Source organism: Pan paniscus, chromosome 11 (genome assembly GCF_029289425.2).
Source record: "Pan paniscus chromosome 11, NHGRI_mPanPan1-v2.0_pri, whole genome shotgun sequence".
Classification (NCBI taxonomy): Eukaryota; Metazoa; Chordata; class Mammalia; order Primates; family Hominidae; genus Pan; species Pan paniscus.
The window spans coordinates 124,351,265-124,371,073 of record NC_073260.2 but is presented as its reverse complement, the minus strand read 5'-3'; the positions used below and the strand labels follow the sequence as shown (position 1 = coordinate 124,371,073).

The 19,809-nt window shown below is 41.5% G+C and overlaps 1 protein-coding gene across 1 annotated transcript in view; it reads left to right on the top strand.

Moving 5' to 3' along the window:
• Nucleotides 1-359: 359 nt before the first annotated feature.
• Nucleotides 360-19,809, top strand: part of DOCK8 (dedicator of cytokinesis 8) — a 249,536-nt gene continuing 230,086 nt past the window's right edge. The window contains exon 1 of the mRNA XM_008963393.4: nucleotides 360-2,276. Coding sequence (XP_008961641.3) covers nucleotides 2,224-2,276 — 53 coding nt within the window. The 5' untranslated portion in view covers nucleotides 360-2,223. The remainder of the gene's footprint in view (nucleotides 2,277-19,809) is intronic.

The following is a 19,809-nucleotide window of genomic DNA, read 5'->3' as shown; positions in this document are numbered from 1 at the left end:
TTTATGATTCCCAAATTCACCCAAAAAGTTTCCTTGATTGCAAATGCTGAAAATTTGAGATGCTTTCATTACATTTTATTTATGTTTGTGTGAAACCAGTATATTTTTGTTCTATATGAAAGTGTATGTCATAAACATTCAGAAACTCAGAGGAGTTCATCTGAAAGGCTGACATGGTACACCGTGGACCGAAGCCTCTGGGGCAAAATGTTTTCTATGTATCATTCGTTGACTCTCGGTTTGAAGAAGTACTTACACATTTGTTCTCTTTGTATTTTGCTATCCAAATGTTTGCTCATAAATTCCAATGTAGTAAATAAGGACAGTTTTGAAAGTCAGAAACTCTAAATTTCAAAAAAGCTTTATTTTTCTTTGGGTTTGTTTTCGTATGTAGTCTATTGTAGTCTATGCAGTGAACTTTGTCTTATATGCTTAAAAGGGCACTGATATTTAGGTGGGCATTGAGGGGCGGGGAGTTACCTAACCAGTACTGAAAAGTTACTAAACTACCTGACACAGCTGAAACCAGAAAGGAAGGCTGTATCAGGAAGAGACTGAATATAGTCCTTAGGTGGATTTTAGTATTAGGTTACAAATTAGGTTGTATTGGACTGGGACTGTCCAATAGGAATATAATGAGGCTCACAAATGTGAGCCACATACGTAATTTTACATTTTTAAAAAAGCAAACCACATTTTTAAAAGGGGAAAACAAACAGGTGAAATTAATTTTAATAATTTTTTTTATATCCAAAGTATCATTTAACATGCAATCAACATGAAAATCATTAACAAGACATTTCACATTATTTTTTCTGCACTGCCTTTAAATTCCAGTTTATATTTTACACATCCAGCAGTTGGCAATTCAGACTAACCATAATGCCAAGTGGTCAATAGCCACATGTGGCTAGTGGCTATCATATTAAATAGCGCAGGTTTGAACCAAAAATACTTTGCTTTGGTTTTTTTTTTTTTTAATTATTATTTTTAGACGGAGACTTGCTCTGTCGCCAGGCTGGAGTGCAGTGGCAGATCTCGGTTCGCTGCAACCTCCACCTTCCGGGTTCAAGTGATTCCCCTGCCTCTCAGCCTCCCAAGTAGCTGGGACTAAGGCGTGCGCCACCACGCCCAGCTAATTTTTTGTATTTTAGTAGAGACGGGGTTTCACCACGTTGGCCAGGATGGTCTCGATCTCCTGACCTCGTGATGCGCCCGCCTCGGCTTCCCAAAGTGCTGGGATTACAGGCGTGAGCCACCGCGCCCGGCCTGCTTTGGTATTTTTTAAGAGCAAGTTGGTAAATGGAGGCATTATATGGAGAGTGCTGGAGTATATATAGCACAGGTTAGAGCAGCATGCCGGCAACTTGAAACGAACACGGGCTTTTCCACTCCAGTCAACACTGGGACTTTTCTGTTTTTATCTTGAGTTTGAGGCTGGGCTTCTTAGCAGACCTCAGTCTGAAACTGAAATGAACCTGGACGCAGTGTACCCTTGAATCGCAACAATGCCGCATTCAGTGTCTGTCCAGAGAAAAGCATTCACGCCAGGCTGTAACGAAAACATTTTTTGAGAACTCATAATGCTTATTCCTTGGATGAATCCATTATATTTATTTAGTGTCTCAGGAAGGATGATGGGCATATTGCTTGAAAAGCTGATTTGAATCCTGATAGATTCCACTAACTTTTTTGTCTTTTTGTTTTGGCTGCCTTCTTCGAGAATGGCGTCAACCCTTAATAACACCTAGCCTTAAGAATCCCTGGGTTGATTCCCGACCTCGCCGACTTTGTGGGGCTCCCCCGACTTGCCGGCATTCCCTGGCAGCCCCGCAGCTTCGGGCAGATGGAGTTTCCGGCCTGCGCTCAGCGGTCGCCCGTCGTCCGCCCGCGCTCCTTTCTGCCGGAGGTCAGCGGCCCCGGGCAGAGCGCGCCGCGTCTGCCCCAGTATCCGGAGGCCAGTTCCGCGCCGGGTCCACGCCCTCCTCGCCCGCCGCTGCCTGCGTGCCAGGCCGGGCGGCGGAGCTGGCCGCCGCTGCTCGGAGCTTGGGCCCTCCCCCGGGGCGATGGCAGCTTAGAAGGTGGAAATGCGGAAGTTTCCAGCTCCGACTGACAGATGAGGTTCGCGCTTGGCTGGGCATGTTCCGCGGCGACTCTGCGGCACGCCAGGCCCCCGCGCTCCGCACCCCGCGACCCTAGAAGCCACCGAACCGCCGGCGGGCCATGGCCACTCTGCCGAGCGCAGAGCGCCGCGCGTTCGCGCTCAAGATCAACAGGTAAGACGCCCCCCGCGGCGCGCAGGTCGCGGCGGGACCGCCCAGCACTGCTGTGGCGCGGAGCATCGCTGCCGGGGCCGAGGCCGGACGAGTCCATTCGCGTCCGCGGCGGGGCGCGCCTGAGACCTGGGGCGCCCGGTTCCCGAGGCTGCGGCGGGGGAGCCGCTGGACGCGCGGTGGTTCCTGCGCTGGGCCCGGCTAGGTCCTCCCCAAGAATCTCGGTGCTCCTGGGTGTCCTCAGCCACCGGGGATCCCTTCCCCGAACAACCTCGCCCGCTCCGCCCTCCGGGTTCTTACAGGGGGCCGGGTCCCAGAAGGGTGACAGGCGCCAGGGTCACCGTGTTGGGCACGCCACGGAGTGTCTCATAAACGGCTCCTTCCTTTGAGGCAAGTCTGAGCGGGGTGGGGGGGGAAGTGAAGTGGCTGAAATTAGAGTTTCGTTTGAGGCAGGCTGCAAGACTTCTGTTGTCCTGAGCAAGGCTCTGTCCTCGCCTGCTTCATTATTCCAGAAAGAGTTTGGCTCCTGGTGGCATCGCTATTTTTATACCCTGGTCCAAAGGAGCCATGAAGTGGAAAAAGTGATTTTTAAAAAAATCTCCACTTAAATAAACCAAAAGAAATGGCCTGTGGCTGACATTTTGAGATTTACAGAACTCCAGCAAAAAACTAAGGACTGGGGGATCCCAACTCACCATCCAATTCCTAATCAAAGTTGCACAAACTAAATGTAAGCACATTTACTGCTCAAAGTTCTCAGTAAAGGTGCTTTAACTGCAGTTTTTCCTCCACTGAAAACTGCTGACAAGTAGTTGGGACATTTTTGTCTTGCCCTGAGAAAGCTAGACTGTCTAGTTAAAAGATAATAGGGAACTCATTCTAAAGCGTCAACTTATTCTATTGCCCACAGGGCTGTCCGATTTGTTAATCTTCACTTAGCTGAGCCTGTGAAAGGTGGATTGCACCGTAGGTTCATCTTTGTGCTGTTAGTGTGTGAAGAGGTTTGAACAAGGAATTAAAAGCCTAGAAAAACAAGGCGGTAAGGTCTTCCAGAGGGCATATCGAGCTTTATTGACGATTTTATTTCCACTTGATATGTAACTGCCAGCAAACTGTTTCTCTTACCTTACTATTTCGTCATCTGTAAAATGAGTTTAATTATTTATGTATATTGCATATTAATGTTGGAGGCCAAAAGGTACTAGTCAAAAGGCATAAAGAGGCTGGGTGCCATGGCTCACACCTCTAATCCCAGCAATTAGGGAGGCCCAGATGGGAGGATTACTTGAGCCCAGAGTTTGAGACCAGCCTGGGCAACATAGTGGGACCCCTGTGGCTACAAAAATAAATTTTTAAACATTAGCCAGGTGTGGTTGCATGCACCTGTAGCCCCAGCTGTTCAAGAGGCTGAGACAAGAGCATCGCTTGAGCCCAGGAGGATCACAGCTGTGATCATGCCATTGCACTCCAGCCTGGGTGAGAGAGTGAAACCCTGTCTCAAAAAACAGACCAAAAAAAAAAAAAAAAAAAAAAGCAAAAACAAGGCATGAAGTATATCAGGGATCTCCCTATGGGAATTTTTTTCTACATTAAGGTTCATAGCTGTTGCATGCCAGGAGGGGTAATTCATTCAAGGAGTATAGGGAATCAAACTGAAGTTACTGATGGGTGTATTATTTGCTATAGCTCCTGATCCTCTGTCTTTGTGAATTTTAGATCAGGAAGTGTGACTTGGGCAGAAAGATGTTAGAAACTATGGGGTTGGGCAGGGTTGATCTGGGGTGAGTGGCCAAGACCAGGACTAATCCTACAGGCAGTCTTGCAAGCAACTGCGGGGTCGGTGTCACCTGGGGGTTAATAAAGGCCCTGGTTAGTGTCTGATCTGCTTGCAAATTGGCTCTCTGCTACAAAGTCACTGTGCAACACTGGACATGTTACTTAACTTCTCTAAGCTTTGGTTTCTTTATGTGCCAAGTAGAGATGATCATAGTACCTACTTCTTATGACTGTGGGGAGGATTAAATGAATAATAGGTACAAAGTCTGAATTGCCAAGTGCTGGATGTGTAACATACACATTGGAATTTAGAGACAGTACAGAAAAAATAATGCAAAATGTCTTGTTAATGATTTTCATGTTGATTGCATGTTGCTTGTAGTGTCTGGCTCAGAATAAATGGTGAATAATTCTTAGTTGCCATCATTAACATTACAATCAGCTTCACTGCTGTCATCATCTCCATCATCACCATCTTTGAGAGCCTAAGATAGAAAGGTAGGAAGGAAAGCTGAAGTTGGAGAGCTTCAGGCAGAGATCAGTTTGGGTTAGGTATGGAGATGCCAGTGGCTGGCTGGGAGCTTTCTTGGGGCCAATGTTTCTCCACCTGTGCCTTCCATCTGGTGCTGAGAACACAAAACACATTCAATGGAAGAAAATATGTGATGAAATCTGATCAAGAAGAGCCCCCTCAAGTTTAATAAAGTATAAAAGGTTCTATAATCCTCAGGCAAGAAAATGGATTGGAAATTTGTATTCTTAGAGTTCTATTTTCCTTTTTGAAGCACTCTGTGTATTGTGTGGGAGAGTTATGCTAAGGAGCTTGGCAGCAATTATTACTCAAAGGAGTAGATTAATAAGGACATACCTAGTATTCATATATCATTTAATTTCACCATTTATTGTTTACTTATTGTGTCCCAGACACTATATTATACAGTTAATGGATTTTATGATTAAATTCTCACAAAAAGCCTATCCAGCTCATGAAGTCTTGTACAGAAGAGGAAAAGGAATCTTGGAGATACAGCTGCACAAGGCCATGTAATTTTTTCAAGACCATACAACCAGCAATGGCAGAGCTGTGATTGCAAACTGCTCCAAAGACTGTGCTCTTAATTGGGCCGATTGTTATTTTGATGCATGTATCCCAAGAATTTCCTTTAAAGCAAGAGGGGAATTAATTTTTAAAAAATCATCATTTTGGTAGCAGCATTGGCAAAGTGTTCTGTTTCTGATTAGTGTTTAATATATAAACATTAACAATGTGATGTTTTGCAATGTTGAAGGTGGAAAAGAAATGTTTTCCCTTGCGTGCCTACGTATTATTTTTTTTAAATAGGCCAAATTCTGAAAGTAAGACTGTGTTGAAATATGGCCATTAGTACATTCAGCATGTGCTCATGTTTTTCACCTTACTACTCAGAATAGTGTAAACTATCCCTTAAAAATATTTGTGGGATAAAACCAGTGTGCTTCCTGTTAATGAAGTATTCAAATCTGATATATTAAAAATATTATTTGTAAAGCGTTCAGTTCTGTCCACACCAGTCTCCAGAAGGAGTGAGCAGACTATCTCACAGTCTCAGAAGAAAGGTGAAATTAATTTTCTTGTAAGTGCTATATACTTGTCTTCATTTCCATTTTATTGTTGCTGACTTGCGTGCCAAGGAAAGACTAGATCTAAGTTAGGCGGTTCGTAATAACGTTTGCGTTTGGGATTTCAGGTGCTGCTGCATTAAATGTCATAACATGGTACTTGTGGGAACATCTAGTCTTGTTAATTGCCTTTTTTCTTACTGGAATTTAGTGCCTTTGTAGATTATAAAAATTATTACTAGTACTCTGAAAATTTATTAAACAAAATCTTAGTGTCTTTCAAATACAGAATAGATGTAAAATTTGATCAAATATTAAAGTAAAATAAGAACCTTGGATAAAGAGGATGAAAGTGTAGAATGCAGAAAAAAACATTAACCCTCTTGTGGATAGTCAGGATTGAAAGGAAGAAAAATAATGGCTTACACTTCTAGAATGCTTTCTATGTGGCAGAGACAGTTCTAAATATTTACATATCATAACTCATTCACCTCCATGAGATAGGAGCAATGACTATCTCCGTTTTACAGATGGAGAAACTGAGTGCAGAGAAGCTATAGAAATTGTCCAAAGTCACAAACAACAAATTAAGGTCACAGCTGAGATTCAAATGCAGGCAGCCTGGCTCCAGAATCTTCTCTTTTAATCATTATACCATGCTGCCATCTCAGTTTTATTTTAAAATAATAATAGGTAACATTTATTATTTAGTATGTGCTACATATTGTGCTAAGAACTTTATATACCTTCATTTCGTCCTTTCAGAAAAGGAACAAACAGAGCTGGGTGCAGTGGCTCACGCCTGTAATCTCAGCATTTTGGGAGGCCAAGGCGGGACGATCACCTGAGGTCAGGAGTTCAAGACCGGCCTGGCCAACATGGCGAAACCCCGTCTCTACTAAAAAATACAAAAATTAGCCAGGTGTAGTGGTGTGCACCTGTAATCCCAGCTACTTAGGAGGCTGAGGTGGGATAATTGCTTGAACCTGGGAGGTGGAGGCTACAGTGAGCTGAGATGTGCCACTGCATTCCAGCCTGGGCGACAGAGTGACACTCTGTTTCAAAATAAAATAAAATAAAAAATAAAAAAGGAACAAAGTATTAGGCATAATAATCATCATCAGAGAGTGATTTTATGAAAGACAAAAACAAGGTGGCAAGAAGAGAGAATAAAGTTACATAAAGATAGCATTTAAGAACAACCACAGGCTGGGCATGGTGGCTCACACCTGTAACCCTAGCACTTTGGGAGGCCTAAGCTGGTAGATGGCTTGAGCCCAGGAGTTCGAGACCAGCCTGGGCAACATAGAAAAACCCTGTCTCTACAAAAAATACAAAAATTAGCCAGCTGTGGTGGCTTGCACCTGTGGTCCCAGCTACTTGGAAGGCGGAGATGGGAGGATCACTCGAGCCCAGGAAGTTGAAGCTGCTGTGAGCAGTGATTGCGCCACTGCACTGCAGCCTGAGTGACAGAGCGAGGCTCTATTTCAAAAAAAAAGGAACAAACCCAATAATTTTGGGCATAACGACCAGAGCACAATGAGCTACAGAGAGCTTTCTGAGAAGTATTTGCTAATTTTATCTGCAAAGATAATACAAGCATAAAAATATATGTATTCAAATGTATAGATGTGTATCTGCAGTGAGAGCAGAGCTGTTCCTCAGTAGTGGGGGTGGCTGGCAGAGTGAGGTAGTGTGCTTTCAGGAATTGCTTTGTTTGTCTGATGTGTTCTAGACCAAAGACCAATAGAGGGGCTTGGGCAATCAGACTCAGAATTTTTGGTCTTTCACATTTAGAATCGGTTCCTTCCAGATTCTTGGAAAAGGTCCATTTGTGCTTTAGGCATCTAGTGCTATTCTGAAGATGCCTTACAAAATGTATGCTGAAATAACCTTCTACCAGGGTGAATTTTCTTCATTTGGAGTTCTTTGAGTTCTGACCATTTACGTATATTGATGAAGCTAATGTTTACTTCTTCATAGACCAGTGGAAAGAAAACGTAGTAACATGTAGTTACCCAGGGAAAGATGAAGAACTCAGGGGACCAAGTCTCCCATCTCAGCTCCCCATAAAGGTAGTGATAGAATGGGATGATGTTAAAAACACCTCAACTTTCCGTCCTCTTTAAGGGACCATGAGAAGGTAGGGATGTTACCATACTCAGACTTCTTGCTGAGAAAGCTAAGAAACAAAAGCATTTAGTTTTTTTCAGTGGCAGGTGCTTATTAACGTTTGGCCTATTTGATAAAGGGTTAAAGCAACAGGAATGTGCTACTGCTGTTCCCACAAGCAGTAGTCTAATTTCTTTCTTTTTTTTTTTTTTCTTTTTTTGAGACAGTCATGCTCTGTCGCCCAGGCTGGAGTACAGTGGGGCCATCTCGGCTCACTGCAACCTCTGCCTCCCAGATTCAAGCGATTCTCCTGCCTCAGCCTCCTGAGTAGCTGAGATTACAGGTGCGCACCACCACGCCTGGCTAATTTTTGTATTTTTAGTAGAGATGGGGTTTCACCATGTTGTTCAGGCTGGTCTAGTCTAATTTCTTACCCAGTCAGCAGCAGAAAGGCTCTCTGGGCTCTAGGTAAACACATGAAATTTATATAGTGTGTTTAAGTGTGGTTCCTGTGCTTCTGGAGTTGGCACAGTAGTGGTACCATTTGCTGTATCGACAACAGTGGGGGTATAGATGAAAAACAGATTGACATCTCTGAAAGTATATATGAACACATGTCGATGCAGCATTTCTGGTGAAACTAAGCAAATTGATAAAGTTGGCCTAGGGTACAAGACATTATGTCATGTCCCACTGCATTATGATTAAACACAAGATTAGAAAGGAGAAATGATGGCAACAGAACCAGTTTCTCCAGCTGTCTATTCTCATTTTCATCATCACAGATAGGAAAGTGCAGCCGGTCCTCCGCATCTGTGGGTTGCACATCCCTGGATTCAGCCAACCACAGATCAAAAATATTTGGAAAAAAATGTAGATAGTTGCATCTGTACTGAACATATACAGACTTTTTTCTTGTCATTATTCCATACATAATATAGTATGATAACTATTTACATGGCATTTACATTGTGTTAAGTATTATAAATAATCTAGAGATGATTTAAAGTATACAGGAGGGCTGGCCACCGTGGCTCATGCCTGTAATCCCAGCACTTTTGGAGGCCAAGGTGAGTGGATCACTTGAAGTCAGAAGTTTGAGACCAGCCTGGCCAACATGGTGAAACCCCATCTCTACTAAAAGTACAAAAAAAAAAAAAATTAGCCAGGTGTGGTGGCAGGTGCCTGTAGTCCCAGCTACTCAGGAGGTTGAGGCAGGAGAATCGCTTGAACCTGGGAGGCGGAAGTTGCAGTGAGCCGAGATCGCACCACTGCACTCCAGCCTGAGTGACAGAGTGAGACTCTGTCTCATTAAAAAAAAAAAAATCATGAACAACTCTGCATGTAAATCAATACAGAGCTACATTATAATTTACATAGGCTGTATAACATCCTGTTGATTAGATGTAAAATGATTTATTAAATTAATTTTCTATTATGGGCATGAAGATAGGTTCCAGTCTGGGCACAGTGGCTCATGCCTGGAACCTGCCTCCCGGTGCTTTGGGAGGCAGACACAGGAGAATCAGTTGAGCCCAGGAATTCAAGACCAGCCTGAGCAACATAGTGAGACACCAGCTCTACAAAAAGCAAACAAAACATTAGGCAGACAGGGTGGTGCATGCCTGTGGTCCCAGCTACGTAGAAGGCTGAGGTGGGAGGGTCACTTGAGACCAGGAGTTTGAGGCTGCAGTGAGCTGTGATTGCGCCACTACTCTCCAACCTGGGCCACAGAGTGAAACCCTGTCTCAAAAAAAAACAAAAAACCAAAAGAGATAGGTTCTAACTTTTCACAATAGTGTATAGAGTTTGATGGAGCAGTCTTATACATACTTTTTTCTGTGCTAGTGCAAACACCTCCTTACAAATTTCTAACAGTATAATTGTTTGGTCATAGGAAAGAAACATTTTTCAAGCTTGTGATTGCCAAACTGACTCCCAGAAAAGGTATACCTGTTTCTGCTCCTACCAGTGGCCCTAGGAATGCTCCTTTCCCCACATTCACACCCCCACCGAGTTTTATCATTCTTTCATTCTTTTAAATCTTTATTTGCCAGTGTTGACCTCTTCTCTTAAATGCCTGTAACCTCTTCCTGTTTAGCTTCTCTCCTAGGTCAGAGAGTGAACTCTGAAGTCATTCTTTAGGGATTAAAATAGTCATGCATTTCTCCTTTTTTCTTTGCCTTACATGCAACCATAAATGGTGAGAACTTCTATCTTTTTCACTTTCTGCTTCTGTTCCTTTAATAGGTGGATTAATGATAAAGGTAGATTGTTCAAACAACTTAGTTATTTCTTAATTTTGTTGTAAGCTCTAGTTGCCAGACTTTAAACTGTGCTTTTTACTTTGCTTAACAATGTAATCCAATCTACCCCCTCCTTTGGGTGCCTAAGCCATAGCCCTTTTAAATAAAATAGCAAATGGAAAATCAGAATCCCTTTCTATCGCAAAATAAGAGTCCAGATTACATAACTCATTGTATGTGTTTTCACTTGGATGAGAGAATAGAGAGTATGGACCTCTTTCATACTTTTTTTAAAAATGTTCCTTTTCCTCTAGAATCGGTTTCTGGGGCTAAAAGGAAACAGTAGTACCACTCTGCTCAGAAACCTCAAAAAACTTCGACTTCTGTCATTCTCATCAAAGGGCAAAATTCATTGTTCTTCTGTGATAGAGACCAAAAATACAAATAGCTAAACTGGAACTAAATTAAGAAAAACAGAAGTTAATACACTCCACCGCCTCACTCCCATCTCTTGGTAAGTTAGTAGGCTTGTAAGTCCTAGGCTGGTTAGTTCATTCATCTATTCACTCATGCCAGCCATGGAGGGTTATTGTAGGCTGGTTAGTTCATTCATCTATTCACTCATGCCAGCCATTGAGGGTTACTGTAGGCTGGTTAGTTCATTCATCTATTCACTCATGCCAGCCATGGAGGGTTATTGTAGGCTGGTTAGTTCATTCATCTATTCACTCATGCCAGCCATTGAGGGTTATTGTAGGCTGGTTCATTCATCTATTCACTCATGCCAGCCATGGAGGGTTATTGTGCTCTAAGTGCTGTGCTAAGCCCCAGAAATACAAAGACAAGTGAGTCATGGGCCTGCCTGCAAGGAGTGAGGAGATTTACTCAAAATCGAGAGCTGGAAAAAGAAACGCACTTTCCCTGGCCTCATAGCCCTCCGTGACTTCAAAGTGTTCCTCTCTGGGGTCATGCCACTAGGGATAATAGCATTATCCAAAACATTTTTGGAAATCCTTTTAGAATTATTCTCAGGGACTGGAGTACATTTATTTTTAAAAAGAAACCTGGTGGTTTAAAATCTTTTTTTTTTTTTAGGGAGAATCTGCTTTATTATTTGAGAAGTTTCAAAAAATATAGAAAATACAGATGATAATATGGCAAGTATCTAAAGGTCTCCACTTAACAGAATTAACATCTGTTAACATTTTGTCACTTTTGCTTTAGTTGTTTTTTTTTTTTAATTAAAAAAGAGAACATTACAGATAAATGTGAAGTCCCTGTTATTCTGTTGCCCATTTCTGTTCTGCCTGCTGCTCCCTGAGAGTACTAACACAAAGGTGTACTTCTGGGGTGTGGGTGTATATGCATATCCATAAACAATATATGGTATAGCTTCTGGAGGGATCCAAAGTCATTAGCACTCAAGCAAGCCTATTAAATAAAATAATATCAGCTTGAGTTAAAGATAACATATAGCTGTGAAATAACGGAGCTGATTTTTAGGTACCTTCTCAAATAGTTCTGAAAGTAATTGCAAAGAGGAGTTCCAAAAGTGAGTTCAGAAAGACAGCTTTATCAGAATAAATTGCGTGGTACTGCATACAGGAAACTATAAAGAACAACGGTTATTTAGAACTGTTCATTCTGACAGTGTTTTTCAATTACTCCTTAATATTATAACCACTTACTCATTTCCTGAAATCACCAGGAAATTTTTCAAAAAGATTTTTCTCCCCCAATGAATGTACCCACAATTTGCATTTGACCCAAGATAAGCAGTTGAGTCGATAACATGTTTATTTTTAAATACATGGTTTTAAAACACAGAATAAAAATTCTACCTCATTGCTTGGAGACTCAATTAAGGAAAGTATGCACATTAGCAAAAAGGAGATGTGATATTTGCTCAGAAGTCTTGAAGTGGATATTTTGGCCTTCGTATGACTGAATGGTCAAGCTTGACTCTCTCGTTTGCTCAGGGAGGCCCAGTCCCTCTGCTGCCACGGGTAGAAATACTTTTTCCTAAATCGCTGCTTCTTCTCAGTGCCATACAGAGCAATATTCAGGACACAGCCAAAACCTTCTTTGGCAGACCTTTTTGAGTTCTCTCTACTCAGCTTTCTGCTGTGTAATATGAGCACTCTAGAGAAGTCGGGCTGTCCTCAGGAAATTACACTTGGGGTCTGTGGTTCCCCAGGAAGGCAAACTGGAGCTCCCTAAGGGGTACTAGTCATCATACGGCATTTATACTAGCATTGCAGTCCACTTTCACCTATGCAAGTAGAAAAACTCAGGCTCAAAGTCCACTGACAATGCAGGAGTCCCTTATCTGCTGGTTAACATAAATGTTGTTTTAAGATGATGGCCATCTGTTGTCTGTGAGAACAAGACTATCACCCACCTGTTGACATGCTGGCTGGTTTAATATCTTACTCTTTCATTCCAAATAACTACCTGGTCTCACAGATCCCTTTAGATGGGGTATCCAATTTACCTCCTGTACCTTATTCTCTGTCCAATAATTTCATTCAAATCAACAAGATATTTTATTGCCTATGACTTTCTCTAGGTATTACGGGAGATTCAAAACGCAAACAGACAAGCAGCCTATGCCCTCAGAATCCAGCTGGGGTGAGTGGGTGACTATAAATGCAAAAGTTAGAGAGCATGGGGAACAGTGTTTGATTGTGTGGCTGGGGAGGGGTAAGGACAAAAACTCAGAGAGAGAGAAGCCTGTAGCCCTGGCTACAGTAGGGCAACACCTCTGAGGAGATGAGTCTCAGCTGGGCCCTGAAGGGAGGTGACTCACAGATGAAACAAACCTGGTGGGAAGAATAGTTAGCAGTGTGCAGAAGGCATTGGAAGGGATTCCAGGGGAGGAGTGAGGAGGGAGCCACAGTCATTCCGATGTGAGGTAGTGAGATCTGGGATTAGACTGGGTCATCAGAATGGAAAAAAAGGACCTGCTTCTGCAGACAGTTTAAAGGAATCAGCTGGATGTGGGAAGCAACTACATACTTATTCATTCATTCATTTCATGCATATTGCTTATAGCCTACTATGTGCCTAGCACTATTCTAAGTGCTGGGGATAGAGTCATGAATAAGATAGACAGGGTTCTTATTCTAAAAAAAGTAATATACCAGTGGGGAGACAATGAAGAAATAAACCAGTAAATAAACAAGGAAACATCAGATAAAATAAGTGTGATACAGAGAATGTAAACGGGCCATTGAGAGGGCATGGATTCTTTAGATGGGATGGTCAAGGAAAGCATCTCTTAGAGAAAAACCTCTGAGCCAAGATCAAGCACATGACTGAGGCAGGAGTAAGTTTGATGTGTTGGAAGAAAAGCAAGAACTGGTCTGTCTCTAGTGGAGTGAATGAGGGGAGAGGGGGAGAGCTGAAGAGGGAAGTTAGCAAAGAACGAATCACATCAAAGCCTTAAAGGCAATGGAAAAAATTTAAATGTTATTCTAAGTGCAATGGTGTATTAGTCCATTTTCATATTGCTATGAAGAAATACCCAAGACTGGATAATTTATAAAGAAAAAAAGGTTTAATGGACTTACAGTTGCACATGGCTGGGGAGGCCTCACAATCATGGCAGAAGGTGAATGAGGAGCAAAGGCATATCTTAAATGGCGGCAGGCAAGAGAGCGTGTGCAGGGGAATTGCCCTTTATAAAACCATCAGATCTCGTGAGACTTATTCACTATCATGAGAATAGCATGAGGAAAAACCTGCCTCCATGAGTCAATTATCTCGCACAACATGTGGGGATTATGGGAGCTACAATTCAAGATGAGATTTGGGTGGAGACAAAGCCAAACCATATCAAATGGGATGGTTTATGGAGCAGGGCATGATGCGATTGACTTTTGTGTTTAAAAGATCTATTGTACAAAGAAGAAAGGAAACCAGCTGGGAGGCAGTGGAGAATCCAGGGGAAAGATGACGATGGCAAAACTAGAGAGCAGAGCTGAGAAGGAGAGAACCAGGCAGCTCTGGGATAACATTCTGGAGCTAGGGCTGACGAATTAGATATGGGGTGGGGCAATGAAAAAAAAAAAAAGAGAAATCAAGATGTCTCCAGGGTTGGATATTGATGCTTTTAACAGAGATTGAAAAGACTGGAGGAGAAGCAGGCTTTTAGGGTGAATCAAGGGTTTAACTGGGGACATATGGAGTCTAAGATGCATGTTAGACATTCAAGTAGAATTACCTACTATGCAGTTTTATTTAGGAATCTGAAACTCAGGGGAGAAGTCAAGGCTGGATATTTAAGTTTGCAAGTCAATACCAAACATATTTTTACATAAGAAGGAAAAAATATTGATATGATTTTGATAAGTTTTTAATAACCAGAAAGCTATATGCGTAATATGGTATCATTTTAATTAAAAAATAAATATATGCATAACTCTCTGCAGAGATAAATGATCAATACATATAACAAGGAGAGAACCAGAAGGACATACGCCAATATGTCATGAGTGTTATCTCTGGGTAGTAGAATTATTGATGACTTTTGTGTACTTGGGACATGCATGTATGAGTGTATGTATGCATGCATATTTTGCAAGTTTTCCTCAAAGGATGCTTTTGTAATTGGAAGAAGAAGCAATTATAAAATAAATGGCGCAAGATTTCCATCCTGGTCAAATGGAATAAGGATGATGCCAATGAGAAATTATGAAAATTGGAAATTAGAGTTAGTTTTGGGGGGATGATTTTTTACTTCCCTCGTAGAGGTTTTGTTTAAGACGATGTAGTAGACTGTACCTTTACATGTATTTGCTGTCCCTCCCGATGGGAGGATTTTACTTTTCACCTGTTGAAGGTGATGCGGTCACTTGGAGGTGAAGAGATAGCCTGGACTTTGTCACATTATCTTTCTCCTATTCTAAACAATCTGCAGCATTCCAGGTGGTGGATGATCTGTCATCCTGCATCCTGGAGTAAAGATGATTAAAGCAGAGCTGCAGCTGCCCTCTGAAGGTCTTTGTTTTTATAAACCACTGAGATTTTTGAATTGTTTGTTATCTCACCATAACCTAGCCCACCCTAACACAGATGAACATAAAATACAGAACATTTCTATTGGGCGGCTTGAAATACAGGCTTGGGGCATCAGTGGTAGGTCAGGATGGAAAATGTTGATTAAAAAGTCATCTGTGAGGTGGAGATTGGGACTGAAGAATGGATAAATTTTCTGAATGGAAAGTATAAGGGGAAGAGAAGAGGAATGGGCCTAGAGGAAGAGTCACTGTCAATCCATACAAAAAGAAGAGATATGAAAAGATAGGAGGGGGGATTTGACCAACAATGGCAGACCGTTGTAGTATCAGAAAAGAGAGCTAGGAGGGTAGTTACAAAGATCACAGGCCAAATTATGAGGGCAAAGAGCCATTGGATTTGCCCTGAAGGTGGTCATTGAAAACCTCTGAATTAGCAGTTTTAGCGGAGCTGTGGGGAAGGAAGTCAGGTTTCATAAGGTTATAGAGGGAGTCCATGCAGAGGAAATAGAGGAAGCTGGTGGAGGCCACTCCTTTAAAAAGCCTGGATGAGGCCGAAGAGAAATGGGACAAGTGGTAACCAGAAGGCCCCTACAAGGCTGTGACTTTTACACAAATATGACATACAATGCTGAACAAAGGATGTGCTGATCTTACAGAGGAAGGATGTGTTTTATTCCCAAAAAAAAACTCTTACATATGGGTAAAGTTATTCAAGAGACCCTATGCTGTCTAATATGCAACAAGTTTTTCTTTGCACCAGCATTAAGACTTCTAACAATAAGTAAAATATTCTATTTAGATACTTTTTACAGGAGATTTTGAAACTCTGATGACACTGACATACTACCTTTCAGAACATGGTACTGTTTAAAATTTTATTATTTTTATATTTATCTTCATATGTTTAAATTTGAAAAATTACAGGAAAGAGTACTTTTATAGTTATGTTTTTCTATTTACAAACCACCTCCTGTGTGCTGAATTTTGCCTCCCCAACATTTTTCAGGGGAGCATGGCCCTACTCGCACTTTGAGTTCAGATTTCTGGCCTTCAGAACTCTGAGAAAATAAATTTCTTTTGTTTTACGCTATCCAGTTTGTGGTAGTTTGTTACAGTAGTCCTGGGAAACTAACAAACCACCCCAAAGTTTAGTGACTTAAAACAGCCATTATTATTTCTCACAATTCTGTGGGTTGGCAATTTGGGCTGGGCTCAGCTGGACAGTTATTCTGCTGGTCTTCCTGTAGACATTCATATGGCTGCCATTATCGGGTGGCTCAAGTGAAGCTGTAGGGTCTAAGATGGGCTCACTCACAAGTCCAGGACCTTGGTGCTGACTGTTGGCTGAGCTTTCCCTCTTTGCATGGTCTCTTGTTGTTCAGAAACCTAGCTGGTCTTTTTTGCATTCTTAGCTGGTAAAGGGAACATTCTAAGAGAAGGAAGGTGGAAGCTGCAAGGCTTCTTGAGGCTTAAGTCTAGAACTCTCCAACGTCACTTCCACCACATTCATTGGTTAATGCAAGTCATAAGGCAACTCAGCTTCAAAGAGTAGGAGAATAGAATCAACCTATTGAAAGGAGGGGCTGCAAAATAGTTGGTCATTTTAACCAACCACAGCATCCAACCAAAAAAATTAATACTATCCCGTTTCAAATTTCAGAATGTTTAATCAGAAGGCCTTGTCTTTCCCTACGTATATCACAATACCCATTTTAGTGGCAGAGAAACTGAGACCAAATAAAACTGACTCCTTTAAAGTTACCAAGTGAGTCATGCTTTGTGAGAGACATGAAGACAACTATATGTCTGGAAGAGCTAAACATAGTCCTGCCTGGAGGCAGGTATATGAACTTAATAATCCCTTGAGATGCTCTTAAATCCCATAATTACACTGATGGACTCCAGATTGCAGAGCTGTCTGGTCCAGAGATAAAGCAGTGGTTTGAGAGTATCAGAGAGAGAAGGTGCCTGAAAATTGCCACATGTCCCCAAAGGCAGGATTTGAGGCTAAATTAAATGATAAAGAGTTACCAAGCTCTTTATTCTCAAGAGTTACCAAATAAGCTTAGAAACTCAATGACTGCTGCTGTCTAGTGTTAGTTCTGGAATGGGAGAATTAAAAATGAGTAGAAAAAGAAAATAGAGACAGAGAGACTAACATATCTGAAAGATAGGTGCTGTGGGCAGTCTTAGAAGGATCACCCCTATATCAATTAGGATTGCTTTTAGCTGCTGCAAGTAACAGCCAACCAAACCATCCAACGCTTTAAACAAATTAGGGGTTTATTTTTTTCTTTTCATTTATTTATTTATTTTTAAATTTAATTTTATTATTATTATACTTTAAGTTTTAGGGTACATGTGCACAACGTGCAGGTTTGTTACATATGTGTACATGTGCCATGTTGTTGTGCTGCACCCATTAACTCGTCATTTAGCATTAGGTATATCTCCTAATGCTATCCCTCACCCCTCCCCCCACCCCACAACAGTCCTCGGTGTGTGACATTCCCCTTCCTGTGTCCATGTGTTCTCATTGTTCAATTCCCACCTATGAGTGAGAACATGCGGTGTTTGGTTTTTTGTCCTTGCGAGAGTTTGCTGAGAATGATGGTTTCCAGTTTCATCCATGTCCCTACAAAGGACACAAACTCATCATTTTTTATGGCTGCATAGTATTCCATGGTGTATATGTGCCACATTTTCTTAATCCAGTCTATCGTTGTTGGACATTTGGGTTGGTTCCAAGTCTTTCCTATTGTGAATAGTGCCGCTATAAACATACGTGTGCATGTGTCTTTATAGCAGCATGATTTATAGTCCTTTGGGTATATAGCCAGTAATAGGATGGCTGGGTCAAATGGTATTTCTATTTCTAGATCCCTGAGGAATCGCCACACTGACTTCCACAATGGTTGAACTAGTTTACAGTCCCACCAGCAGTGTAAAAGTGTCCCTATTTCTCCACATCGTCTCCAGCACCTGTTGTTTCCTGACTTTTTAATGATCACCATTCTAACTGGTGTGAGATGGTATCTCATTGTGGTTTTGATTTGCATTTCTCTGATGGCCAGTGATGGTGAGCAATTTTTCATGTGTTTTTTGGCAGCATAAATGTCTTCTTTTGAGAAGTGTTTGTTCATATCCTTCGCCCACTTTTTGATGTGGTTGTTTGTTTTTTTCTTGTAAATGTGTTTGAGTTCATTGTAGATTCTGGATATTTGCCCTTTGTCAGATGAGTAGGTTGCAAAAATTTTCTCCCATTCTATAGGTTGCCTGTTCACTCTGATGGTAGTTTCTTTTGCTGTGCAGAAGCTCTTTAGTTTAATTAGATCCCATTTGTCAATTTTGGCTTTTGTTGCCATTGCTTTTGGTGTTTTAGACATGAAGTCCTTGCCCATGCCTATGTCCTGAATGGTATTGCCTAGGTTTTCTTCTAGGGTTTTTATGGTTTAGGTCTAACATTTAAGTCTTTAATCCATCTTGAATTAATTTTTGTATAAGGGGTAAGGAAGGGAACCAGTTTCAGCTTTCTACATATGGCTAGCCAGTTTTCCCAGCACCATTTATTAAATAGGGAATCCTTTCCCCTTTGCTTGTTTTTGTCAGGTTCGTCAAGGATCAGATAGTTGTAGATATGCGGCGTTATTTCTGAGGGCTCTGTTCTGTTCCATTGGTCTGTATCTCTGTTTTGGTACCAGTACCATGCTGTTTTGGTTACTGTAGCCTTGTAGTATAGTTTGAAGTCAGGTAGTGTGATGCCTCCAGCTTTGTTCTTTTGGCTTAGGATTGACTTGGCGATGCGGGCTCTTTTTTGGTTCCATATGAACTTTAAAGTAGTTTTTTCCAATTCTGTGAAGAAAGTCATTGGTAGCTTGATGGGGATGGCTTGAATCTATAAATTACCTTGGGCAGTATGGCCATTTTCAGGATATTGATTCTTCCTACCCATGAGCATGGAATGTTCTTCCATTTGTTTGTATCCTCTTTTATTTCCTTGAGCAGTGGTTTGTAGTTCTCCTTGAAGAGGTCCTTCACATCCCTTGTAAGTTGGATTCCTAGGTATTTTATTCTCTTTGAAGCAATTGTGAATGGGAGTTCACTCACGATTTGGCTCTCTGTCTGTTATTGGTGTATAAGAATGCTTGTGATGTTTATACATTGATTTTGTATCCTGAGAATTTGCTGAAGTTGCTTATCAGCTTGAGGAGATTTTGGGCTGAGACTATGGGGTTTTCTAGATATAAATCATGTCATCTGCAAACAGGGACAATTTGACTTCCTCTTTTCCTAATTGAATACCCTTTATTTCCTTCTCCTGCCTGATTCCCCTGGCCAGAACTTCCAACACTATGTTGAATAGGAGTGGTGAGAGAGGACATCCCTGTCTTGTGCCAGTTTTCAAAGGGAATGCTTCCAGTTTTTGCCCATTCAGTATGATATTGGCTGTGGGTTTGTCATAGATAGCTCTTATTATTTTGAAATACATCCCATCAATACCTAATTTATTGAGAGTTTTTAGCATGAAGCGTTGTTGAATTTTGTCAAAGGCCTTTTCTGCTTCTATTGAGATAATCATGTGGTTTTTGTCTTTGGTTCTGTTTATATGCTGGATTACATTTATTGATTTTTGTATCTTGAACCAGCCTTGCATCCCAGGGATGAAGCCCACTTGATCATGGTGGATAAGCTTTTTGATGTGCTGCTGGATTCGGTTTGCCAGTATTTTATTGAGGATTTTTGCATCAATGTTCATCAAGGATATTGGTCTAAAATTCTCTT